At 43.6% G+C, this 26,995-nt stretch overlaps 1 protein-coding gene across 2 annotated transcripts; it reads left to right on the top strand.

Annotated features, from left to right (window-relative positions):
• On the top strand, positions 1-26,995 carry CLCA1 (chloride channel accessory 1). Of its 2 annotated transcripts, none has more exons than XM_045292120.1 (14): positions 1-162; positions 2,871-3,011; positions 3,153-3,300; positions 6,225-6,308; positions 8,818-9,023; positions 12,034-12,252; positions 12,964-13,191; positions 17,076-17,250; positions 20,004-20,110; positions 20,957-21,172; positions 21,865-22,126; positions 22,703-22,861; positions 25,025-25,264; positions 26,600-26,995. In XM_045292120.1, the coding sequence occupies exons 1-14, from the start codon at positions 1-3 to the stop codon at positions 26,980-26,982; spliced, it is 2,730 nt and encodes a 909-aa protein (XP_045148055.1). In that variant the 3' UTR covers positions 26,983-26,995. The 2 variants fall into 2 exon arrangements, with proteins under 2 accessions (XP_045148055.1, XP_004699650.1); XM_004699593.2 differs by having other exon boundaries at positions 6,225-6,330; positions 8,846-9,023.

Genomic DNA, 26,995 nt, shown 5'->3' with positions numbered 1-26,995 from the left:
ATGGGCTCGTTTAAGGCTTCTCTCTTCATCTTGGCCCTTGATCTTCTAGTAGGGGTCCTGAGCAACTCGCTAATTCAGTTGAATAATAATGGCTATGAAGGTATTGTCATTGCCATTGACCCCAATGTGCCAGAAGATGAAACCCTCATTCAACACATAAAGGTAAGTTAACTGGGCATCATTTTGTGATAGAGACAGCATGAGTCATTGTGGACTACCCACCTTGCAGTTAGCAGATCAACGCCTAACTCACAGTGAAACCAGGGTCCCTCTTGTGTTTATTGCCTATGGGTTATTTCATTGAAAATTACTTTGTCCTTCACTAGGGAAGAGCTAGATATAGTGTGCAGTTATTTGTGAGATTCACAGACGGTAATTCCTGTGTCTGATTTTACAATTGGCACATCCTTGGTAGGATCCTCCCTTTATTCTTATATTTAAAGAGCCCTCTCTGTGATCCTAATACAGGATCCCCAACATACAAAGTTCTGACTTAACGACTTTGACCCTTCTCATGGGAAGAATCTCTGCCTTGTATCACCCTCCAGGCAAGGGAGCCCCCTCCCAGCTCCTGAGCAGCAGCATCGCACTTGCTCCTGGTTCCATGGGAACGAGGAAGCTTGGGAAGAACACTCTTCCTGTCCTATAAATGTGAGATGATTAGAGAGGTTATTGTCTATAAATATTAGATGATTAGAGAGCTTATTTTCAAGAACAGAATACCTGTGGACAGATCTTTCAACAAACAGCAAAACATAAGAGAGAAATACTTTACAAAAAGACGGCCCTGAAATCTGATTGTCACATATCCAGGACCACGATTTTGCCGTGTGTATGAGAGGAGAACCATAGCAGTACCTTCCTCATAGGATGCTGTGAAGGTTCAATATTAAAATGCAAGAACCTGGAGGAGACTGGGGGAAGTGGAGGGGGAAACTCTATGCACAAGTCCTCTGTAAGTCTAAAATTCTCTCAAATCAAAAACAAACAGAACTGTGGCTTGTTTCCGGCCAATGTTCCTGAGTGTAAGCCTGGACACGTGTCGGTTCCTTGCTCTAAGCAGGGTAAATGAAGAACGGTCCAGTTTGGAGACAGAGCCACCACGAGGCAGTTTGGGAAGGGAGAATTGAAAAGAATGATGCGGGGCTGAGGAGTTTAGCTGTTAATCCAAACACAGACTGTCAGACAGAGCTGTCATTGCTCAAAGGGAAATCTGATCCGTCTCTCAAATAATCGGACACTTTGGGTGGATTTTGATGGTCTCTGTACTTTGGAAAGAGTATCATCAGAAATGACACCATCCCTTAGAGAAAAGACAGGCAAAGTGGGATAAAGAGGTGATTCCTGTGTTCCTTTTGTTGGCTCCCAAGTCAGTGGGGTTCAGGAATCTATCAGACAGAGACCATTGATGCTTGCTTCTGACGATAATGTTGATGTAAAAGTATTCCTAGGACTCTTTACAGATTTCAAAGGCATTAACCTCATTGTTTTCCAGGCTTTCCCTATGAGAAATGTATTTACCCCCACGATTATTAAATTGGCTTTCAGGTATGAATCATAAATGAGTTGGATGTGAGATACACGGTTTTCCCCCGTTCCCCTGTCTTTAATACGATACTTGAAATTTAGGGGCAATCGCATGTTCAGAGTCCCTGGATGGGTGACGGAGAAACAGTGTGTTCCTTCCCATTTGATCTTCCAAATTTGCAGAGCTGTGGGACTTTGACATGCCTGCTAGCCACCCTGCAATCATTATTCCAACAACTTTCTTTTTGTGGATGAGGTAGTCGTCATGTGTCCTTGTAAGGGCAGAAGCCTCTTAAGTCCACTCTCAAAATAGTCCCAAACTTTCCCACCCAGAGGTACTCCCAAAGCAAGCCTGGGCAACCCTTTCCAGGGTTGTTATAAGTCTGGATGAACCCAATGACTCATGGTACATGCTAACTTGCTGTGAGTCAGGACAACAAGAGGGCAACCAACAAGAACAACATATGCTCAGTGGATGGACTAACTGAAAGGTGGCCAAGTTGACCTCTCAAACTCATTGCCATCGAGTCCCTGCCAATAGCGACCCTATAGGACAGGGTAGAAGTGGCCCTGTGAGTTGCTGAGACTCTAGCTCCACTGGAGTAGATAGTCTGTTGGGCCTTTTGAACTGCTGGCCCTCCAGTTAGCAGCCTGGCATGTAACTGCTACGCCACCAGGGTTTCTTGGCTTAGTGATTTATTTCCTAAAGATCACAGCCACTGCAAACCCTACATAGGGACACCCTACTTTGAAACACTCAGGGTACCATGAGTCAGAATGGACTCAAAATGGACACGTGAACTTGACTCCAAGTGCTTCACATTATAATGTGGACTACACATTACAATCATATTGACCTTACAATTGAGTAAGGATATAGCTATATTAGATTATTTCAAAGTTATCTGCTGCTATGCAAGATGGTATAATAATTCCTGTGGTCTACTTGGTTTGGTATAAGTGGCATCGACACATATGTCCTCAAAGCAACATCAGGAGCTAGTTTGATCCTCACAGTAATCTTATGAGTGAGTTTTAAAAAATACTTTTCATTTTATAAATGAGGTAATGGGCTCAGGAGAGGTTCAAGAATTGCCTGATATCCACAGTAAGTTGTGGTGTCTGCCATAACCATCCCACCAATGAGGCAGACTATGTGGTCAATGCGCCCCTCAAAAGGGTAACTATTGTTTTTAATAGAGCTATTTCCAAATTTCCCCTTCCTGTCTTGTTAAATATGTTGCCTTTGAAGACATGAAAAGCAGATGATGGGCGAGTTAGCTCATTTTGAGCCACAATTACGCTTCTGATGTATGTTTCTTTGTTTTTCTTTCTCTTTCTAGGACATGGTAACCCAGGCATCTCCATACCTGTTTGAAGCAACAGAAAAAAGATTTTATTTCAAAACTGCAGCCATTTTGATTCCGGAAAAATGGAAGACAAAGCCGGAGTATGTGAGACCAAAACTTGAAACGTTCAAAAATGTGAGATTATCAAGTTATTCCTTTTCAAATTCAGTTCTCTCTTCTAGCCCCAGTTTTTAAAATAGAAATATTCTAGAAAGTGTAATTATTTGAATTCAGTCAATTCATATAATGAAAATTTGTCATATTCTTAAATTCCAGGCCGATGTTCTAGTTGCTGTCCCTAACCCCCCGGGTGAAGATACGCCCTACACTGAGCAGATAGGAAATTGTGGAGAAAAGGGTGAAAAGATTTACTTCACTCCTGACTTCCTGGCAGGGAAAAAGTTGCTTCAGTATGGACCACAAGGTATGGTTACAGGTGGAATAGTCGACTGTGCTACTAATAATTTAGTAATTTTATGTTTAAAGTGGATCAACAATAGCATTATTCTTGTCAAGGGCATACAAACCCAATAAACTCTTTCATAGCATCGGATAACTTCAAAAATAGTTTAATATTTATGTATCAATAGTCAATGATAAGATACGATGATTATGTTAAAATGCAGGATAGCATCAAGCCCAATTCTACAAGCTAAAACTTCATCTCATTTCAAATCCAGATATAAAGCAGGCTACTAGTCTGCCAGCAAAAGCAGTTATTTTAAGCCTATTCTCCTTGCTGTTTTGAGAAATTTTCTTCAGTTATACATGACAAAAATAAGAAAATATATGTTTTGTTTCCTTTTCTCCTGAGGGAGATGTTAATGCCACCGATACCTTTTCACTTTCCTCATTTCTTAGCAAGCTTTATTGAGCACCATAAACCATGGCTGTGCAGTGGTTACCGAATGGACTGCTAACCTTAAGGTCAGCAGTTCAAAATCACCAGGTGCTCTGGGGGAGAAGGACAAGGCTTTCTACTCCTCCCTAAAAAGTAGTCTTTGAAACCCTCTGAGGCCGTTGGACTCTGTCCTCTATGGTCGGCTATGAATCAGAATTGACTAGATGCCAATGAGTTTGAAGGGTTTTTTGGGTAATTATCTCGAGTTCTATATCTTCCAAATGTATACTTTTTAATTGGGTGCTGTATAAACACCAGCCACTTTGCTAGGCATGGAAAATAAAAGATAATTAATACATACATAGCACTTAGTCTCAAGGAGTTTATAATCTAATGAGGAAGTTGGTGAAATAAATCACTCACCACCATTTTGAACTTCAAGACTGTAACTGCTTCTGAGAGTAAAAAGCCAAGTCTTTTTCCTGCAGCGTGGCAGGCGGCTTTGAACTGTGGACCTTGTGGTTAGCAGCCCAACACAAAATCACCGTGCCACAAAAATTACCCAGTCAAATAAATGGGTAGCTATAAAATTGAATGAAACTCTGTCAATTGACCTTCCTGCTTGCAATTCAAGTGGCAGCCACCAGAGGGTGAAGATGCATAGAGCGCTCCGACTTTTAAGTGCATTCACTTTACAAATCTTATGAACACTCAGATTGAATCAGTATCTGGAGTGGGGCAGAACAGCAAGAAATACGATTGCGGAGAGGAGCAGGCCCCAGATTCTGTCATATTGAGGAGCTGCTTTTCCCCCTGAACACCCCGGGGGGCCTGGAAACAGGGGGCTGTTGGGGGACTATGGCAGTGATTCCGATGTGAAATGGGGACAACTCCAGTGCGTGGTGAGACTAATGGTCAGACCGTGATGGATGGAAACAAAAAGGCAAAGGAGGAGTGGGCAAGGGCTGAGTTTGATTAGATAGGAGCTGTGCAGGAGAGGGCCCTGTGGATGCTGCTGCCCTGATCGCCCGCTGAATGCCTGGCTCCCACCGCAGCCAGCACTGACCTGCAACAGTGCCGTTATCTTGCCAAGCCTGGTCAGCCTGGTGGTTACTGGTGCACATGTCAGCCACAGGCCAGGAGCTCTGTGAGGACACGGCAGTTATGTTGTCTTTCTCTAGCACTTACTAAATGCTCCCTGAGTATTTGACGAGTGCACAAGGAAGAAGAAAATATTCTAGATTTACTGTGGTGACAAGTGCACAACTCTTCTTGATATGATTGAATGATTGAATTGCATGACATTTGGATGAAGTGTCAATAAAATTGTAAAAAATATATCTGATTAGCTAAAATACCCATTTATGAGGGTAGGGCCAAAAAATGCCACTTGGATTCCAGTTCATTCATGCCTGGATTTGGGATAAAAAAATAATGTGTCCAAACATGACTCTGTGATCAGTGAATGGCAGAAGTCACGTTCAAACAGTGATGTAATCAACTCAGTCATTAGTGCGCCTGAAAAAGAAATGGTCCAATCAAAGCAGTGGCTTCCAGGGAATTTGCTGAGCCAGTTTAATGAGGCAGCTCAGAAGATTATGGGGGCTGTTTTTTAGGATACCAAAGAAGGAATCTTGATAGAATTTCCTGAAGGATACAAGGCATTCATGAGGATTCGTTATAAAGAAGTCTTAAGAAGATTAAAAACTCTCTTGGTGAGAGGAAGGCCATGAAAGTTGGGCCCAGGATTTCTTCTTCAATATGACAATATACCTGCTCATTCCTTCAGGGTCGCAAGGATTGTCCAATGAGAATTTTGTTGAGAAACATTACCCCATCCACCCTCCAGCCCTGATCTTGCCCTATTCAGACTTCTTTTTTTCCCCCTGCAAACTCAAAAGCATTGAGAAGGAACAGGACGTGAGGCTTTCATAGATACCAGAACTGCTACTTTGACATGGTTTAAGTCAAAAAGTGCAAAGTTCTCCAGTGAAGGGTTACAGGGATGGAAACCACACCCTCAGAAGGGCAAAGACCTAGATGGAGAATAAGTTGAGCAACAATAGCTTTACATTTAGTATTTTGTTTAACAAATATTTCTATTTTTTGTAGCAATATTTTTTTAATGACCTTCATACACTAACATATTAGATTTTTATGTCTAAGGAAATCAAGCCTTGAATTTTTAAATAAAGACGTCAAAGCATACTATATGTTCAGAAGGATTATTTTTTCCCATGGAGAAGGTGATGTTATTTCTATTGTAACCATCAGGAGCCCTGGTGATTCCCTGGTTCAGTGGCTAGCTGTTAACAGCAAGGTTGGTGGTTAGAACCCACCAGATGCTCTGTGAGAGCAAGATGAGGCTTCTCTAAAGATGGCCATCTCAGGAGCCGGTGGGGCAGTTCTTCCCTGGACCACAGAGTCGCTATGAGCAGGAGCCAACGTCACAGCAAAGGTTTTTGGTTTGGGGATTATAAATGAGTGTTTGAAATATTTTCTCACAGGAAGGTCATTTGTCCATGAATGGGCTCATTTCCGATGGGGAGTATTTGATGAATACAATAACGATGAAAAGTTCTACTTATCCAATGGAAAAAACAAACCAGTCATGTATGTATGTTTTGACTTAACTTTTCGTAAACTATTTTAAACTGCAAACAATTATTTCTTGAATTGAGCTACCTTTTAAAAATACCAAGCTTCTATCTTATTTTTTAAATCTATAATTCATTTTTTCTAGTACCTTCTTTAATTTTAGTGTACCAACCATAAGAAATATTCAATGTCTCCTGGCTACCCAAACTTCAGGTTGAAGCCAGAATTAACAACATAGAGTAAATTGGATTTCTTCAGTGCCTACAGGGCAGAATGATAGGAATGGGCTTCAAAAAATGTCATGGAAAAATTCCAATATCTTTTCATTCCATTTCCCCACAAACTTGTTGAGGCCTCCTCATACCTGTGTGGATTTGTCCATGTGAGTAGAGCTGGAAGAGATTGTGGAACTTACCAAATACTAAAATAAAACATGGCTCGCCGCGGGAATTAGGCCCAGTGTAGTGTTCATAGGTAACAAATGGCACAATTGGACATTGCTTTGGCCCCATGTTTTCATGGGCCAGTTATTGCAACCCAGCTCAATGTATACGAGGCACAGTAGGACAAGCATTAAAAATAAGGAACAGCTGAATTTATTGACCGTATTGTATATATTGTCATTTAATTTTTGCTTAATCATCCTCATGTCACAGATAAGAAGAGTAAGGTGAAGGTTATGGTTACTAAGGAAGAAAAAATAGTCGACTGAAGCAAAATTGAATGGGAATGATTTCTGTCCAGGAAATACTTAAGCACACTAACAATTTTTTTTTTCTAATGTGGGATGATTTTTAAAAAATTCTTTGTACTTGTATGTTTGTTTGTTTGCTATTTTCCAAATTCTCTAGAATGTTCATGTACTGGTTATATACTTTAAAAGTATAATAGAGAAAAGAAGATGTAGGGACAAAAACATCCCATGTATAATAGCCCCCAAACCAAAAACCAAACTCACTGCCATTGAGCTGATGCTGCCTCATGGAGACCCTATGGGTCTGTTCCTGCCGGTTTCTGAGACGGTCACTCTTAATGGGAGTAGAAATCTCTGACTTTCTCCCATAGAGCGGCTGGTGGTTTTGAACTGCAGACCTTGCAGATGGTAGCCCAACTCATCACCACTATGCCCCTAGGGCACCTACAATAGCAATAGAACCTATCAAAACAAAACCTAGGGGAAAATGTCCATAGAGCGCCTAGGCATTGGGATGGACTTGATGGCATTGCTGTGAACTCTCTAGGCCATGCAGACTGTTGGGGCGAGAGTAACTTGGGAGGGACAAGTGGAGGATTATGAAAGAGGGCTCCTGGTATTCCAGGAATGAGAAGCATGGGTGAGTAGTGACTGGTGGCTCTGATGCCTATTAACTTGGACAGCCACATAAACCTGCTTGCGGAAGGAACCCTGGTGGTGGAGTGGTTACATGCTGGGCTATGCCCTGGAAGGACAGGAGTTCAAAACCACCCATTACTCCTCAGGAGAAAGATGGGACTTTCTACTCCCGTAAAATGACAGTCTTGGAAAAACCACAGGGGCAGGTGGACCCTGTTCTATATGGTCACTATGAGTCAGCATCAACTTGATGGCAGTGAGTCTGGTTTGTTTTTGTTGTTTGTTTGTTAGGGTTTTTGAACCTGATTCAACATGCCTGCTGCAGAGAAACAAACCCAGATTCAGTTCTGGAAGCTCCTTGGGAACTTTCCAGGAAACACAAATGACTCTAATGAAAACTTAATAATTTTGCTACTTGAAAAGGATATACTTGTTTCTAAAATTATGAGTTGAAAATATACACAAGGCCCTTTGTTGTGGTATAAAGTCAGGGGAAGCCAGCCCCCCACTGCTAGTCACGGGTTCGGTATGCACAATTGTATGGTTGAGATATATAAGTATTATATTAAAGTCATTGAGAGCATGAGCGATAGAAGAGATATTGCAATAATGTAGTCAGACACATGACATGGTAGCATTGCTCACCTCAGCCCCGCTTGGTGGTCCGCATGGAGAGAGGGGGAAGGGAAGGAGGACGGGAAAGGGAACAAGGGAGAGAGGACCGGAGAGGCGAGCGAAACCAGCGAGAGGCTGGAGAGAGGGAGAGAGGCTCTATTGCTAGCCCAGGCCTATATACCTTTGGGGGCGTGCAAGGCCCACTAATTACAGGTAAAGTCATACGTCACAGGAAGGGGTTGCACTATAGGTTACACAGTAATGGGGGGGGGGCGTCGAACATACACACAATAGGAAGAGGTGGGATTGGGGGTATACATGCGGCAAGATGAGCAGATCCTAGATTTAGGATGGCAGCTTAACTTTGGATGTCACAGTGCCCGCTTGACCTGTTGCTGGCTCAACTGATAGAGACCATTATCAGTAGGGTGTGAACTCCTACAAGAGCCTGTCTGTTGTCCTTGAACAGCAGGAAGCAGGCCCCTGCAGTCTGGCACCCTCAGGGAGGATGCCTGAGCATCTGACCTCGCCCCACACTTTGTCAGGAGCTGAACAGTCCAATGCACCTGAATTTGTTTCCAGGTGTTCGGGAGCTATCACGGGTAAAAATGTCATAAAGAAGTGTCAAGGCGGCAGCTGTATCACCAGAGCATGTAGGCCGGACAGAGTGACAGGGAAGTACGAAGAGGGCTGCGAGTTTGTACCCAACGAACAGCAGGTTGAGAAGGCTTCCATAATGTTCGACCAGAGTATTAAATCTGTAAGTACCATCCTCTCTCCTCACCCTCTATCTGCTATTGGTCTATGAATTTAGTAGGATTGTTGCCCAGTGCTCTGAGAGAGGATCAAAAATTCGGAAAAACCGACAGTGGGGAGCTGATTCTCTGTGAGACCAGCTGTAATAGAAAATATATAGAGAATATATAATAAGATGATCAACACAGTGACTACATAGATGCAGTCAACTGTACGAACAATTGTGAGCGTGGCACAGGACTGCGCGGTCTACGTAGCGTTCAGTTCTGTTGTATACGGGTCACTAGGAGTCAGAACTAGCTCAGTGACACCTAACAACTGCCACTGAGTCAATTCTGCCTTTTACAGGAGCAGGGCTGTGGGTGGGCTTGAACACCCAACCTCGTGGTTACAGAACTCAAAAGCAAACTCACCGCCCTGGAGTCAATTCTGGCCCAGAGGAACCCTGGAAGGCAGAGTAGAACTGTCTCTGGGTTTCTAAGCTTGTAAATGTTTATGGGAGTAAGAAGCTTCATCTCTGCCCCACCCCACCCAACCCTCACCCCCAAAGCGCACCTGATGGTTTCACATCGCTGGCCTTCAGATGAGCAGCCCAACAAGTCACGCAGCATGCTACGACTAACTCCACAGAGCCATGACAGCTCCTGCCTCTCTCTCCCTCCGACCCAGCACTTCAATCCACAGTTTACCTCCTTCATTCCCTCCCACTAGTTTTTAGACTAAGTGCTCAGAACTCTTTTGAACATCCTTAAAGGCACACAGCAAAATTTTTCTTCTTTAAAAAGATATTTGCCCAAGATTTAGATCTTTTCATGAGACTATAAATAAGGACATGGTCAGTAGCCCTTAATTGAACTTTCTAAGAGCTCTTTCCAGCCCACTCTACTTGTTTTTGGTTGTTAGCTGAGATGTTCAGGTTTTTACAGGGTGCTTGTGTCCTTAGGGAATGAATGTGTATTATATATAGTTATAATAACTTTAAATAGTTTTAAAATAGCCTTTTAATGGCTTTGTTTATGACCAACTGGTCCTAGAGTGAGTTTGGCTTAATTGTCCTTGTTAATGCTGAATATACATACCTCAGCAAATTTGCACAAAATAAGATTAAAGCTATCAGTTAATTGACTTATTGGGGGTCTCTCTTATCTTCTAGTTTCTTTATATAAAACTACGTTTAACTTTTGTGATTGAAATAAAAGAAACAACCACTGGCATTAAATAAATGCTGACTCAGTGACTCCCTGCGCGGGAGGGGGTGGGGGTGGGGTGTTTGTGAGGCTGCAGCTATTTGTGGAGCCGAAAGCCTGTCTTCCTCCCCTGAGCTGCCCGTACTTTGGAACAACAGCTGACAGGTGACCACTACAGCACCACGGCTCCTCCCCTCTTGGACCAGGCATGGAAAGACCTTGAATAAGCCCTAACAGTGGGCTGTGAATTCTAAATGTTGATGTTCCTGCCTCACTAGTCCCATTCCTTCATCGGGTATTGCCACGGTGTACCCTCAGAACTCTTCAGAAACTTCTAGGAAGGGCCAAGATGATCGATTTTGGATTACTCATCGAGTTGACTTTTACGTAGAGTCGAGTCTGGGAACTTTTGCTTAGGGTTACACAAAGGTTTTTCAGGTTCCCTTCCTGAGTAGTCCAAGCAGACAAGGTGGAACTCTGACCAAAGTAATGACCCGAAAAGAAGAAGGGCAGTAAAACTGGAACCTTGCATATCGCTGGTCTTCGATTGAATAATCAGACTGTAAACTCCCTGAGGGGGATGCACTGGTGACTCTTTACTACATCCCCTAAAATTGCACATGAGCTCTGGTTACTCTGAGTGGGAATCAACTCGATGGCAGTGGGTTTGGGTGTTTGTTGTTGTTTTATAAATATATTTTAAAAAGGAAAAATACCCAGCATTTTGTGACCATGTGCGTAGTTATCTAATTTTTGCCTAATAATTATTGTCATTGCACAGATAAGAAAACTACGGCAAAGACAGGTCAAGGTTACTTTAAAAATGTGTATTGAACTTTTATTATGTGTCAAACACTGGGCTAGTTTTGAGGAAGCAAAATTGAATGGGAAAGGTTTCTGCCATGGTTGGATTTACAGTCAATAAATGCACTATAAAGTTAAACGGACTTTATTAAAGATTCTGCAGGGTACGCCGTAGGCACAAAGGTTGGAATAACAGTTCTCTGGAGGATGGGGCGGAAAAGAGAAAACTTTTTATTATTATTTTTTTAACTCTTGTGCTGCTCCCAGGGTCTCTCTTTGCCCTAATCGCTTTGTGCCGGTCTCCCCGTTATTGTATATTGCCTTTTCTTTCTCCCAAGTGAGCACCGGTTTACCCTCTGGTTAGTGATTGACCCTTCCTTCCCCTGCCATCCCTGGTAAGCTTCAAAGAATGATTCTTTCTGTGGGTAAACCTTTTCTAAACTTTTTAGAGTAGTGGACTCATGCAATATTTGTTTTCGTGGACTATACTCACTCTATGTAATGGCCTCAAGGTCCACCCATGATATGAGGTGTTACCCAGATCCCTCGTTACGTTTTAATATTGCATAGCCATATTCCAGTGTATGCCTGTATGCAACATTGTTTTCCATTCATCTCCTGGTGGAATTTACGAACAATGTGTGAGGGATATAAAACCGTCTGGCAAGTTTGGGAACTTGGAAGGAGGTTTGAGATGGAGCATTAGAGAGTTGGAATGCACAGTAAATAAAATTCAAATCTCAGCGATTTCCCTTGCTATGTGAACAAGTCTGGACTTCAATATGTGAGTACAAAACAAAACAAAAAACCCCCGCCAAGGGAGCAGGAGGAGAATCAGCCCAAGGCCAATTCCTGTGAGGTCGAGGTCAAACATGACTCCATCCTCCATCCTTCCTTAAATGCCCCTCCCACAGCACTCTACTCCTCAGCTGAACTTGATCATTCATTGCAACAGCCACACAAAACTCGCAGGGAATATTCACAATTTACTATTCACCGCTATCATTTTATGGACAATTGCAGGTGGTTGAATTCTGTACAGAAAAAAATCACAACAAAGAAGCTCCCAACCAGCAGAACCACAAGTGCAATCTGCGAAGCGTGTGGGAAGTGATCCGGGATTCGGAGGACTTTCAGAAGACCACGCCTATGAACACGCAGCCGCCCACGCCCACCTTCTCCCTGCTGCAGATCGGACAGAGAATTGTGTGTCTAGTACTTGATAAGTCTGGAAGCATGGCGGTATGTTCCATGAGGCTCATTCTTCTGGGTACTCCTTCCAATAACCTTACAGTGCAATAGGCCAGAAGTTGGAACTGGCTGGGAATAAACACAATCCCAGAATATTTACAACAGCGGTTCATCAAAAATATCCACCTCCACTTTATTCACAATTCAACTGTTTCATAAGCCAATGAAATTATCTTTCAATATGATTATATCATCATATGTTACAGAAACTGATTTTTAAAATGTTTTACTAGCAATACGCCCCTATACCTGTACAAAGGTCTCTAGAGCTATTAGGAGTCCCTGGGGGGGTACAGAGCTGCCAACTGAAATGTTGGCAGTTCAGGGCCACCCAGATGCACATCAGAAGACAGACAAACCTTGTGATCTGCTTCTGAAAGATCACAGTCATACGCAGTTCTCCCCTGAAACACATAACTTCTCCGTGTGTTGCAATCTAATAATCACAATGGCGCTCTTAAGCACTATGCGAACGATTGCCCGTTTTGGCTTATCTTTTGCTATCTATACAAAGGCCCTAAAATTCCACACAAAGATGCTGGTAATTATCAAGGAGAAATATACCCCCAGAGAAGAATATCAAGTAAACTTGTGATCCTTTATAGACACTGAGTGGACTACTACCAAATCCCCTCTTGCCTGTTCCGTTGGTACGCCTGGCCAGCTAAAACCCATCTGCTTTTCTTCTGTGTCTCCAATCAGACCGGTGACCGCCTGAACCGACTGAAGCAAGCAGGCAAGCTTTTCCTGCTGCAGACAGTTGAGCAGGGGTCCTGGGTGGGGATGGTGGCATTTGACAGCGCTGCCCACATAACAAGTGAGCTCCGGCAAATCCAGAGCAGCGCGGACCGAGATGCTCTCATCGCCAGCTTACCCACTGTGGCTGCAGGAGGCACTTCCATCTGCACCGGCCTTCGCTCGGCATTTACCGTAAGCCGTGCTCCCCTCTCCGGCTTGTCAATGGGGATTGGATGCCTTCTTTCCAGAGGGATGTTCGTTTTCGGCTTTTTCCTCCGTGTTTCGTGTTTAACTTTAACAGTATTATTTTTAAATGTACCCCACCAGGGCAGATAAATGGCGCATGTGATGCAAGAGTTAGAGGTCTCCAAAGCTTTTTAGCCTAATTTGTCGTTTCAAGCATCTGCTCATTCAGGCTTTTCTGTATGCATGTCTGCCTGCATTCAAAATCTGTGTGGTGTGCCTTTACATGCCAAATGCTAGGATGGGTAATGAGGGTACCATGAGGGTAAAATACACAACGTCTCTCCTGTCACAGAACGTACCATGTTATTGAAGGAGGAACAGCAATTACCAAACAAAAACAAAAAACCTTACTGCCATCAAGTGGATTCCAATTCACAGGGGTCCTATAAACAGGTTAGAAGTGACCCTCTGGGTTTCTGAGACTGTAAATCTTCACAGCGGTAGAAGCCTTGTTTTTCTCCCACAGATTGGTTAGTGGTTTTGAACTGCTGACTTTGTGGTCATCGCACGAATAAGTCTATACGCACAAACTCTAGTGAGTACATATGAAGGAAAAGTGCATAGGGTTATATAGGAGAAAGTGCCTTCTTATGGCAATGAGAAGCTATGAGTTATGGTCATACTTAGGGATGACTGGTCATCCTACACATTGGCATGTCAGACATCCTTCTGAGCAAGCATCTGGGTTGTTTATTGAAGCCTCAGGAACTATAGACTGTGGTTGCATTGATTCCAAAGAGCTCATCTGAACATGTCACCCCTCTACTTGAGATCACTGTCTTCTCATTATTAAAAAAAAGTAAGGGGGGAATAGGGGGCGGAAATCTCCCATACAATATTTAAAGTCTTCCATACCATAGCTCTTATGAGCCTTCGTGGCGATGTGGGATGAGATTTAGGCTGTAGCTGCCAGGTTGGTTGTTCAAACCATCACAGCTCCTCCAGAGAAAAGATGAAGTGAGCTACACCCAAAAAGATTGAAAGTACCAGAAACTTTACATTAGGCCATCATGAATCGGCTTCGTGGTAGTGGGTCTGCTTCTTTTGGTTAGCGCACCAAATTCAAATAGGAGCGATTCTGTCCTGGGTGTCCTATGATTAGTAAATGGATACTTACCCTTCAGAGATTTTATGCCTTTGCCGAGCAAGCTCCTCATCTAGAATCTCCGTGGCTCTTAATATAAATATAGACGTGGATGTAGATGTTGTTGTTCAGTTCCGTCCGGTAGAGGTCCACTCACAGCAAGTCCATGTAGAACTTCTCCCATAGGCTGTGTAGGCTGTAATTCTTATGAGAACAGATCACCAACTCTTTCCACCAACTAACTGCTAGGTGAGCTGAGTCACCAACATTTTGATTAGTAACTGTTCACTTAAACTTTGCCCCACCAGGACTCTATGCATAGATATATACACATATTTATGAGGGGGCTTCAAAAAGTTCATGGACATGGACTTTAAAAAATCATGGAATTTTTTTCATGAAATTTTGAGTTCCCCCTCCTATGTCTTAAGATTTCTAGGTTATTCTGTCTTAAATTCTAATAATGGGTCTACATTTTTTCATGGTTTTCACTTAGGCAAAGTTCTTTAGTTATAAGGACTTATCTTTTTATATCTTTTATATTAGAGGTTAATAATATCTTTTATATTAGAGGTTCTCAATAACTTTTATATTAGAGGTTCTCAATGAATACTTCTTAAATAAATCTACGTATTTGATGCAATCACAATTACTTGTGTTTAACCACCCCAACATATAGAACATGATCAAAGAGCTTCATGAAAAAGACAAGAGGCTAATAAGAAGTTAGTCTAAGGTCTCAGAACATTCGCTGTCTCTTTGGCACTACTGTCCCCTGTCTGCTCGTGTGCACAGCACACATCAGTGGGGCAATTTCAGATTCCCAAGCAAAACTCGTAAGAACATTGAGTTCCCAGTTTGCTATTTGCTCTGGACTCAACCATGTCCTCAAATTCTGTCTGTCCCTGTGGCCCTATGACTGGACATGACAGCTTGGTTCCCGAAAAGTGGTTTCTATTCCGTGCACAGCCCACTGCAAACCCCTTCTCCTGATGTCTTGTCCATCTCGGTGGCCTCTGCCACCCACCCAAACGCTGATGAGAGCAGCAAACAGAGGAAGAAACGGACCATGGATTCCCTGATGGGTCCCCTCACAGAGCTGCCATGCAGTCCTGGGGTGGATGACTCACGTCAGAGGGTTTCATAGTAGAGAGAGAACTCTTGGCTCAGCCTTTTCCACTCAAAGGGGTGACAGACGGAGTGCAAGAGGTACTCCATGAATTTAGAAAATTCCAATCAATTCTGCATGTAGGGTTGGGAGGGGGGTGTGTGTGCTTTAGGCTAATGAGATAAAACGCCTTCGGTCCCACATGAGACACGTGCTAGTTTCTGCTGCAGGAACCTCGTCAGTCTGTCATGATCTCCTTGTTGTGGCCACGAGAATCTGGCTTGTTCTTTTGGTTTGATCAAGTCCCTGTGGTCCTGCTAGGGTGACTCAGCCAAAGTGGACTCTCGCTCTTGGAAGAGAGCCCAAAGCTCCACCACATTTTCCACCGAGTCCCCAGCCTGATTGTCCACCCTTCAGCCTCCATTGCAAGAGTCTCAGCTCAGCTGCCCTCAGTTTCCCCCAACATCCTGTGGGGACTTCTGGTGTTCCCCGTGACCATGACAGTGACGGAAGGAAGGGCAAGGGAACGTTCCTCTGGGCTCTCCAGTCCTGCAGCCTGGTCAGACCAAGGCCAGGGTCAGGACTGACCGATTTCTTGCACTCCTTTACACTGCAGAGGTCACAGTCCTGCTCTCTTGCCATGTCACCAAAGGCTATCTGTGAGGCAGCCTCCTCTCAGAGCTCCAGCAGGGAATAGGGCAGGAAGCGCCTCTGCTTACTTCCCTCTCAATCTGCATAGCACACGTCCTCTTTCTGAGGTTCTGGGCCAGACAAAGGAGGTTGTACATACTCATCAGGCTGCTCTTTCCCCTCCCTGCTGTGTCTTGCTTGGCTTTTTTTGAAAGCTAGAAGGAGTAGAATTCAGCTCTCTCTTCTTAAACAGGTACTACTAATCTTTTATTGAGTTCTCCGTGTGTGTGTGTGTGTGTGTGTGTGTGTGTATAGAAGTTACAGTAGAACTCAATCTTTTATTGAGTTCTCTGTGTGTGTGTGTGTGTGTGTAGAAGTGTTATAAATATATCCAATATTGGCAGAAGGACTCTTTTCTCTTCACCATGTAGAAAAGCTGTTATGTGAGCTCAGATGGAAGTATCACAGGATAAACAGGAACTGAGGATTAATAGGAACAAAAATGTGCTGCTTTAACCAGAGAGATATTGAGTCTCTTAGCAATGCATGTGGCATAATACTGACCAATCAGAACCAATGCTAGCCATAGACAACTAGGATGGTCATACTGGTGTATATCACACAAAGCAAAATCTGTCTTAGGTCTAATATTTTCCCTTTATGTGAGGATGTTTCATGAAGGCACCCGGGAAGCTCTGAACACCTGACAGGGACAGGGTTCAGAAAGAAGACCAGAAAAACTATCTCTGGTGCTTCCTCGGTATTATCCAGCCCTGGAACTACCCTGCATCCCACGTTGCAGAGCCCTCTCTGCATCGGCTTCCCAAAAGAAAGCCCATTCCCTGTCAAGTTCCAGGAGTGCAGCTGATTTAAAATGGTATCATTTGGAGACAGAGAGGCTATACTTTTCCTGGAACTAGCTATCTCCTCTGGTTCACTGTCAGTGCCATTTCCTCAAACACTTTGGCCACCCTTAGTCTGAAAGCTCACACCTGACTGTGTCCTTAGGTGATCAGAAGGAAATACCCAACAGATGGATCTGAAATCGTGCTGCTGACCGATGGGGAAGACAACACTATAAGTGGGTGCTTTAACGAGGTGAAACAGAGTGGCGCCATCATTCACACCGTTGCCCTGGGTCCCTCTGCAGCCAAAGAACTAGAAGAACTGTCCAAAATGACAGGTGAAGGATGATCCGCTGAATCCCAAAGTACAGTCTCTCCCCGTGGACTGGAAGTTTCGGGTGCTGGAAGTAAGGGGAAGGGTGTGTTTGGGGACAGATTGAGAGACTATGACAGATAACTAGCTGCCTTTACCTCCAAATAGCCATCAGACTTGACTCTACCCATTTTTAAGGCCTGGGTTCTAGAAACCCTGGTGGCAGTAGTGGTTACATGTTGGGCTATAAACTAAGGTGAGCAGTTCGAAACCACCAGCCACTCCAAGGGAGAAAGATGGGGCTTTCTACTCCTGGAAAAAATACCAGTCTCAGAAACTCACCTACAGAAAAATCACCTATAGTGTCCTACCCTACCCTATAGGGTCAGGAGGGTCTCCATCAGCGTTATGGCCGAGTTGGTTCTTGGAGTGAGTGAGCGTGGAGAAGATGGGACCAGCAAGGCAATGCAGGAGGGACTCAGACTCTCTTCACTGATAAGGACGGAGAGGGGGCGGGGGGGCATCTCATAAGTTAACCAGGAACCACCCACCTCCAGCTGGCAGCCGGTCAGGAGATGCGGGGCAGAGACATGACAAGGCACTCACTTAATAATACAGATATTCGTATTATTACGAAGCGTGATGTTTGCGGGAGAACATACAACGGTCCACAGGGAAGGGAGCCATTGGCTTTACTGCGGGAGGAGAAGGGTAAAGGGGGTGACATCTGAGCTGGGCCTTTATTTTATTTTATTTTTGAGTCATTTTATTGGGGGCTCTTACAGTTCTTATAACATTCCATACATCAATTGTATCAAACATAGTTGTATATATGTTGCCATCATCATTTCCAAAACATTTTCTACTTGAGCCCTCGTATCAGCTCCTCTTTTTCCCCTCCCTTCCTCACCCTCCCACCCTCGTGAATCCTTGATCAATTATCTATTGTTATAAGTATTTTGTATCTTATACTGTTCACTGTCTCCTTTCACCCACATTTCTGTCATTCGTCCTCTTTTTGGGCCGGGGAGGGGGACGACGATGCTACATATCCAACCTTGTGATGGGTTCCCCCTTCTCCCCTTCCCCCTCCCTGACCGTGTGAGCTGGGCCTTTAATGGGAAGTAGCAAGGAAAGGCCAAGGAGCCTAGCCAGCGGCCATCAGCGTGACTCTGTGCTGGAGCCTAGGGTGGGGCTGACAAAGAGAGGGGCGTGAGGAAGGTGGGAAGAGGCAGAAGTTCACCCTGAAATTGGAAAATACAAGGTAGTTTCTCCTACATGCATTCATTGAGTGTGCTTCTAGCTCTCATCTACAAACATGTGGTTACAATAGATTGCATGTCCGTTATTACACAGACCGACCTTCGAGCCGGCTAACAGGGCAGCAGTGTTTGCTCCCAGCACTGCTGTGTCCTGGCCCGGCCTCTTGCTGCACACGGAGCTCCAGAGAGGGCGTCTTGGGCATGTGATTCATAGAAAGGGGAAGAAGAGGGCAGGCTAGGGCAGAGGAAGGCTCTGAGTTCAGATGTGGACTCAGAGGCTATGGAAAACCCGTGACTCCGTGGCGGAGAAGTGGGTGGGTGGAGATTTGATCGGGAATTGCATCTCAAATTCACGGACTTTCCACCTTCAGTCAGCGGCCGGCCTCGTGGAGCCCTGTGTCCTATCAGCCCGTGTTGTGGACTATTGGGTCAGGAGGGGGGCCGAGAGGACTTGTCCTCTCACTCTAGATGAGGAAATTTCTCTGAAAAGGGATGCATCTGTAGGTCATGCGCAGCCAACAGTTCCAGCAGTCCAGTGGTCCTCAGCCTTCCTCAAGCTGCTGCCCTTTCAGACAGTCCCTCATGTGGCGGTGACCCCCCCAATCATAAAATTATATTCGTTGATACTTCATAACTGTCATTTGCTACTGTTATGAATCAGGCCACCTCTGTGAAAGTGCCGTTTGACTCCCAAAGCAGTTGGAGAGAGACGCAGGCACCCAGTTAGAGGACAGGGTGATTTAGATGCGATCCTCAGCGCCGGTGGTCTTGGCATCGTTCAGCGGTGCCTGCACATGCTTTCCCCGCATTCCGCCTGTTCTAAACGGCCCAGACTGCCAGGTGCTTCCTCATTTTATCTAGACTGTACATTGTTACTTTCTCTAGCCGCCCCTTTCTCAGCTGTTATTTCCCGGGTCTTATCTACGCATCTTCCAATCTGCTGCTTCTGATTTGGGGAGAAACCCCAAAGCCCATCTGTCTCAAATGAGGAAATATCAATAGGCTCGGGGGCAGGCTTCACACATTGACCTTATCTGAATACACTGAAATCGCATGCCATTCATGACAGTAAGTTTGTCTTGCCAGATATTCATGGCTGCTTTGCAGAGAATCAAAATGGACAGACAGCGGAGATGTTGCTGTGGCTATTATTTGAATATTTGCCTTCTCTGGGCTAATCGAGGGTCTATTTGAATTGTATCTATCAGTACTTTAATAATGCAATGGAGTGTTTCTTTCCTATTCCGCTTTCTTACTAAGGAGGCGCTGTGATGCTGTGGGCTGGGAGTCGGGTTGCTAACCTCAAGGGGGATGATTGGAATCCACCCAACACTGACTGGAAGAAAGACAAGACTGTCTTCTCCCTCAGGGATTGCTCATCTTGGAAACAACTCTGAGTCAAAAGCTACTCAATGGCAGTTGGGTTTTGTTTTGTATTTTAACCTTCATGATAGCTAAACTTTGTCAGATTGTTGCTTCCTAGAAAATAACGTCCGCTAATATACTTGCATTGTAGGAGGCTTGCAGACGTATGCTTCGGATCAAGCTCAGAACAACGGCCTCATAGACGCGTTTGGGGCCCTTTCGTCAGGAAATGGCGCTCTCTCCCAGCGCTCCATCCAGGTCTGAGTTCTTACTCTACGGTTTTGTCATGACTGTAAATAACCAAAGCTAAGAAAGAGAACATCGTGGTTAGAAACTTTAAGTTCTACACTCTTCCAGTAGTGGATAAAATTAGAAGGTTTGGACCTGATTAGACATTGTCCTTCAAATTCAGGGAAATTCATGTTTACTTAAATGGCAACAATACTAAGTGACTTCTTCATACAAATCAACAGCATAAAATATAGTGACTCCAATATATATACTGACTCCAAGAATTATTTCCCAGCATCTGTTAACAAGTACCCACAGAATAGATCATCTCCATTACAATTTTTCTGGGACATGTGTTCAGGGAATACTTGCTCTATTTTTCCATTACCTCAATCCCCTATTATTTGCCAAGATGTTCACGTAAGAGACTTAAATGCTTTGCATTGTGAACAGCTACGTGTAAATCCAGCATCTGGGCCTGCTGTGAACTAGGAGACCTTGGGTAAAACAGATTATCTCTTTGGGCCTCAGTTTCTCCACCAGATAGCAATCAGAAAACCTCTGCTGGGCTTAAAGCCCAAGAAAAGCAAGTTGTCTTTTAAAACTTGGGGACTATTTTTAAAGAGACAACTTTATTTTAAGATGCTTTTACAATAATTTCTCGCTTTTACTGATTTGGCTGCATGAGTGAAAATGCCAAAAGTTAAGGCTGGAAATGAAATTCAGAACCAACTCATGAAAGGTTGGGAGGAAGACAGGGAGTGAGGCATCACGCAGCCTTTGAGGGGAGCAGGTGGCGATCAGGGCAGGCCGAAAGAGATCAGGTGATGGAAACTGTATTTTCCTCAGGGTAAATAGTTGTTTTCTTAATAGCTCGAGAGTAAAGGGTTGGCCCTCAAAACGAACCAGTGGATGAATGGCACAGTGATTGTGGACAGCACCGTGGGAAAGGACACTTTGTTTCTTGTCACCTGGACAACACAGCCTCCTCACATCCTCCTCTGGGATCCCAGTGGAAAGAAACAAGATGGCTTTGTGGTGGACTCCCAGTCCAAAATGGCTTACCTCCAAATCCCGGGCACTGCGAAGGTATGGAATCGGCTTTCTTGGTTTCCTATAACTTGACAAGGTACAATACAGTTCTGTGGGATTATTGGAGCTTTTTAACTACTGCTAGTTGCTGAGATGATAAGATTCAACCAAAGAGAAAAAGGAAAAATACTCATCCAGTAGAAATTATTTAAAATGATGGGGTAACAAGAGAAATGAGATCAGTACAACTCTTCTTGATGTGGCTGAGCTATTGAATTCTTTGATATGTGAATTCTATGCCAATAAAAAGGTTTTTTAAAAGAAAAATAAATAAACAACAAAAAACTTAAAAAGAGAAAGAGACTGGTGACATTCAGTCCAGGTAGAAAAGGGAACACCTTTACCTTTCACGGTCATCATGCAGAATGCTTGTAGAATGCTTCCTGAAGCTTTAAGGTCAAGAAAGACTTCTTCTACCTCAAGAATCCATCAATGTGATCCTACTTTTGAGAACCAACGATGTAGTCAGGACACAGATTTCAGACTTCACTTTTATAACTAGAGTCTTCTTGACATTAAGAAGCATGTAGTAAGTCCAGCCACACCTAAGTCTCTGGACTGTCAGAGTATAAAAATGCCCACCTTTTCTTAGATGGGCTGGAAACGTGACTGGATGGGGCAGGCGTTTTCTACAGGCTCATATGGAAGGGTAGTTACTGACAGGAAATGTCTCCATTTGTTTTGGTCAGGTTGGTGTTTGGAATTACAGTCTGCAAGCAAGCTCACAAACCCTGACGTTGACAGTGACTTCTCGCCCATCAAGTGCTACCATCCCTCCAATCACAGTAACCTCCAAAATGAACAAAGACATAGGCAAATTCCCCAGCCCTATGGTGGTTTATGCAAATATTCGCCAAGGAGCCAGGCCCATCCTCAGAGCCACTGTCACAGCCCTCATTGAATCAGCGAATGGGAAAACAGTCAGCTTGGAATTATTGGACAATGGAGCAGGTAACCACCAAAAATAAAAGGGAAAATAAGCCTTTCTTTTTCAAGAAGCAACTAGGGAAATACAAATTGTTGAAATAGAAGACTCTGTATTTGCTTCTTCCAAACCCAAAATGCATCAGAGGCTCAAGTCTTTGAGACCTAAAGGCTTTGGGGAGGTTTCCAGAAGTTATTCCATATCCAATTAGTAGTTATCTTGTACTCAATTCTCAATCTCTCTCTCTCTCTCTCTCTCTGGGTGTCTTTATTTTATCTTCACCACACTACCTCTACACTATTGTTAGCACTATGCTCCCTGTGACAGAGACCCATGACAGGATCTCTAATTTCATGGAGAAAAACAACTCTTCAGGAAAATTGAACATATATGTATGAAACCACAAATGCAAAGCACAGAGATCAATAAGTAAAAGATCGTATTCTTCATTCTTAACATAGTCAGATTCCAAATCCTTTTACAGATAATACTGCGTTTCTCTTCCCTTTGCTGTGAAAAGTGCTAACCCACAAGAGAACTGGAAATATGCAAATACCCAATAATCTTTGAAGTATTTATCAATTTTCAATTTCCCTTTCAAGGTGCTGATGCTACTAAGAATGATGGTGTCTACTCAAGGTATTTCACAGCTTATGATACAAATGGAAGATACAGTTTAAAAGTGCGGGCTCTGGGAGGAGTGAATGCAGCCAGACAGGTGCCAAATGGTGCCTGGTACATCCCTGGCTCGATTGAGAATGGTAAGTAATCTGTAATAAAAGACCCAGCTTGAATGAAAGGCTTGGGATCAAGAAGAAATCATTAAACCTATGAGCTAGAACAGTGCAGGGATTAGATCAGTAGTGCTCAACTTTGACACTATTGACATTTTGAATCCGATCATTCTTTGCTGGTGGGGAAGCATTTTCCTTGCCTGATAGAAAGTTCAGCAGCATCCCTGGTCTGTATTCGCTCTGCCAATAACAGCCCTCCGGTCATGATCATCAGAATCCTCTCCATTCATCATTAAATATGCCCTAGACAGCAAAATCACCCACAGTGCACAGCCAATAGATTGTACATCGTTTGGGGCTGCCGGGTTTCAAATCTCAGTCTTCCACCAACTTAATTGTTTTGGTATTCTCTTTATGCTTCTCCTTAGTTGTAAATTAAAGAGCAGTAACTACCTCATAGGATGGTTATGAGGAATAAACAAGATACATATCTGATAAGTTGTTCCTAGTAAAGACGTAATATTTGTTATTCTTCAAAATAAAATTTAAAACATTTTATAATGAAACTCTGTCCACTGATATGACTGGTATGCCCATAGAGTCAAAAAGAATAATTTAGTACTTGCTTACCTATATCAGTATCATTATCAGACATCTCTCTCCCTTTCTCCTTTTGTTTCTCCTACTTAAAGCAAGGAAAATAGAATAGTGGATGAGCATAACTCTAGCCATCACACTGAACTCACATGTACAACGAGACTTCAAAAAGCTTATGAATATATTTCACTTGCTTTTCATTCCATTTTTCCATGAACTTTAAGAAAAATTGTTATTGTGAACGAGGTGAAGGTTTCCACAGCAGGTCATCAGGGTTAGGTTCCACAATCCATGCACATTTTGTTTCAGCTTATCCATTGTAATCTATTCCGTGTTCCGTCACTTAGTCCACTTTCCCCCTGGCTTTCCTATTTCTATTCCTTCTTTGCTAACCTGCTGAATTTTGCCATTGGGGACACCCTGCTCTTTGATCTTAAATGATTGATTACTTCACTACAGGGGTGGGTTCAGGTCCAGACATAAAGGATGACTAAGTCATAATCCTGGGGTCCCACCTGTTTCTTCACAACCAGTCAGCCTGGTCTCTTTTGTGATTTTGAGTTTTGTTCTCCATTTTTATCCCACTCTATCCAAAACCTTCTAATTTGATCCTTTTCAGAACAGTTAGGAGTGGTAGTTGAGCAACATCGATTTCATTCTAAAGCCCCCTGATATGCAGGTAGGAAATTTTTTCTGCAAGGAATCAACACCAACACACCGATTTTTGTTATAACCCTTGCCCTGCACTGGAGTGGGGACTGGGAGCAAGACTGAGGTTTCCTGTGTCCCATCAATAGCTCCTCGGCCCGGGCAGGTTGTGTTTCTGATGTTGGTGTCTAATAAGGAGCACCGCTCCCGCAGCATACTCCCCTCTTTCCGCCTGACTTGTGCGTGTGTTCAGTACAGGGAGGGCTTTCCTGGATGTGCTGCCCCTTGAGCAAAGGTCACCACGGGGAGCAACGCTTTAAAATACACCAATGCTTCCGGGATGCTCTCACACGCGTCACCTGATTTAATTCGTATTTGCCTTTCTCTTCGGCTTGGGAGGTGGAGGAAAAGGCTTAGTGGCTGGGTCTAACATGGCTCTATGGCTGTTTTACTTCTATTGGCACCACTAATGCTCCTGTAATCGTATTTTACAGATGAGGAAATCGAGGCTAGAAAGGCTCGGGTCGAGTTGGCTAAGAGCGATAGCGCCACGTCCACATTGAGAAGTCACATGCCATCTTCGACCCGGATGCGCTTTCCACACGCCAGCCGCTGGTGCTGAATGCTGGCCCACAACCTGCCAGCGCACCCGCTTCCTCTTTACCCAAGAACAGGCTAGTGAGGACAACAAGCACTCTTTTTTTAAAAGAAAAATTTTAAGTGCTAAAGAAATAGAGTTTAAGAGAGAATAGATTGTAAAATGTGCCATGTTAGATTATTACTCTTATTGAAATGAGAGTCTGAAAACTCCAAATACTGAGCCCTTTGTTTTAACCCTAGATCTAATTTTAGGCAAACTTGTAAGAAGAATGCAACAAATTGGTATAAGAACATAGTTCTTTTTTTTCATGAAATGGGGTTTTTTTGTTTGTTTGTTTAATGCAGGTAAAATTAAATGGAATCCACCAAGACCTGAAAGCAATAAGAATGATCTTCAAGGCAAACAAGTGTGTTTCACCAGAACATCCTCTGGGGGCTCATTTGTGGCTTCTGGGGTTCCAGCGTCTCCTACATCGGATCTTTTCCCGCCATGTAAAATCACCGACCTGAGGGCAAATATCCAAGGGGGCAGGCTCATTAATCTGACTTGGACAGCTCCTGGCGATGATTACGACCACGGGAGAGGTAAGCCGGATGTGCTGTGGACCCAGTAAAGGAGCTGACCAGCAAAGCACATATATGGAAGGGAACGAGACAGGCTGACGTGTGGTTAAGCATGAGAGGCTTTAATATTTGAGAATTATAGTTTGTGTAAAAAGCAGAGAAGATCTTGAAAGTTCTCTCAAATGTTTAAGTCAGAGATTTTAAAATGAGATGTTTGCCATTTGAAAAACTTTAGGGCTAAGAGAGTCCACTACGAAGACAAAAGCTCAGTTTTGGTTTTGCTTTGTTCTGAAACTTTTCCAAATGATGCTTTAATAATTTTTCTATATCCAGGAGCCCAACAGGTGCTCTCTGGTAACCATTGTACTGTTAACCTCAAGGGCAAGGGTCCAATTCATCACATGATTGAACCATCACAGGGGGTAAGGGGATGAGGCTCTCTGCTCCCATAAAAATGTACAAAGCCATAATAACCATATACAAGGTTATTATGGGTTGAAAGTGCTTGAAGTGCTTTAAGGCGCCTGGGTGACATACTGGGTTACATGTTAGGCTGCTAACTGCAAAGTCAGTAGAAAGATAAGACTTCTATAAAGATTTAAGCCTGAGACATCCTAGGGAGCAATTTTACTCCATTATGCAGTGTTGCTGAAGGAGCCCTGGTGTTATAGTGGTTGCATGTTGGGCTATGATCCACATGGTTGGCAGTTCAAAACCACCAACCACTCCTCAGGAGAAAGAGGAGGCATTCTACTCCCATAAAAGTTACCATCCTGGAAATGCACCGAGTCAGACTTGAGTCCTTGGGTCACAGAGTCAGAACTGACTCTATGGCAGTTAGTTTCTGCTTATATGTTCAGTAGTGGCTTCTGAGGAAGGACTGGGCCATCTATAGATAGAGCAGCCCTATGGAAGTAACCTCCGGTCCTACCAGACTTTGTCTCTCTAAGGGTGGTCCTCCAACTAGCAGCGTAGACATCACCTGGGAAGTTGTTAGAAACGTGCAACTTCAGGCCCCATCCCAGACCTACTATATATTTTAAGATCCCTGGGGGATTCGTGTGTACATTTCAGAAGTACCAGCACCAGAATCACTCTATAAGTAATAAAAAAAAATTTTAAACCACTGATCTGAACCATGACTTCTGCCCAGAAAAGTTTACCCAAGGCTTTAAATCATGCCTGTTCTATCGCTCTGTCAGGAAGTACAAATAAAGACTTCAGAAAAGATGTTAGCACTTACGAATATGGACCACTGATTACTTGTATTCATTAGAATCTTGTGGGGGAGGGGTATACCTTCTAGCAGAATTATATCTTAAGATTTGAGAATTACAGTTTGTATTTTGTTTTTAGCTCGCAGGTATATTATTCGAATAAGTACCAGTATTCTTGATCTGAGAGACAAGTTTGACAACTCTCTTCAAGTGAATACTACTGACCTGATCCCAAAAGAAGCCTCCGCCAAAGAAGTGTTCGCGTTTCATCCAGAAAACATCACCTTCGAGAATGGCACGGATCTCTTCATAGCAGTCCAGGCTGTTGATGAAGTCAATCTGAAGTCGGAAATATCCAACATTGCACAAGTATCTTTGTTCATTCCTCCACAGACTCCTCCAGAGACACCTCGTCCTTCTGTCCCTTGTCCTGACATCAGTATCAATAGCACAATCCCAGGCATTCATATTCTAAAAATTGTGTGGAAGTGGATAGGAGAATTGCAGATAGGCTTGAACTGAGCTTCTATGAGGT

This window comes from Echinops telfairi, unplaced genomic scaffold (assembly GCF_000313985.2).
Source record: "Echinops telfairi isolate 266 unplaced genomic scaffold, ASM31398v2 ScPeMD7_443;HRSCAF=831, whole genome shotgun sequence".
Lineage (NCBI taxonomy): Eukaryota > Metazoa > Chordata > Mammalia > Afrosoricida > Tenrecidae > Echinops > Echinops telfairi.
Note: the sequence above shows the minus strand (reverse complement) of the source record. Positions and strands in the feature narration are given on the sequence as shown.

Excerpts from the sequence above, each read along its gene's own strand:
- CLCA1 (XM_045292120.1), top strand. The coding sequence starts at position 1 with ATGGGCTCGTTTAAGGCTTCTCTCTTCATCTTGGCCCTTGATCTTCTA. Across the intron at positions 3,012-3,152 it reads AACTTGAAACGTTCAAAAAT|GCCGATGTTCTAGTTGCTGT; the intron begins GTGAGATTATCA and ends CTTAAATTCCAG. Across the intron at positions 12,253-12,963 it reads ATAAGTCTGGAAGCATGGCG|ACCGGTGACCGCCTGAACCG; the intron begins GTATGTTCCATG and ends GTCTCCAATCAG.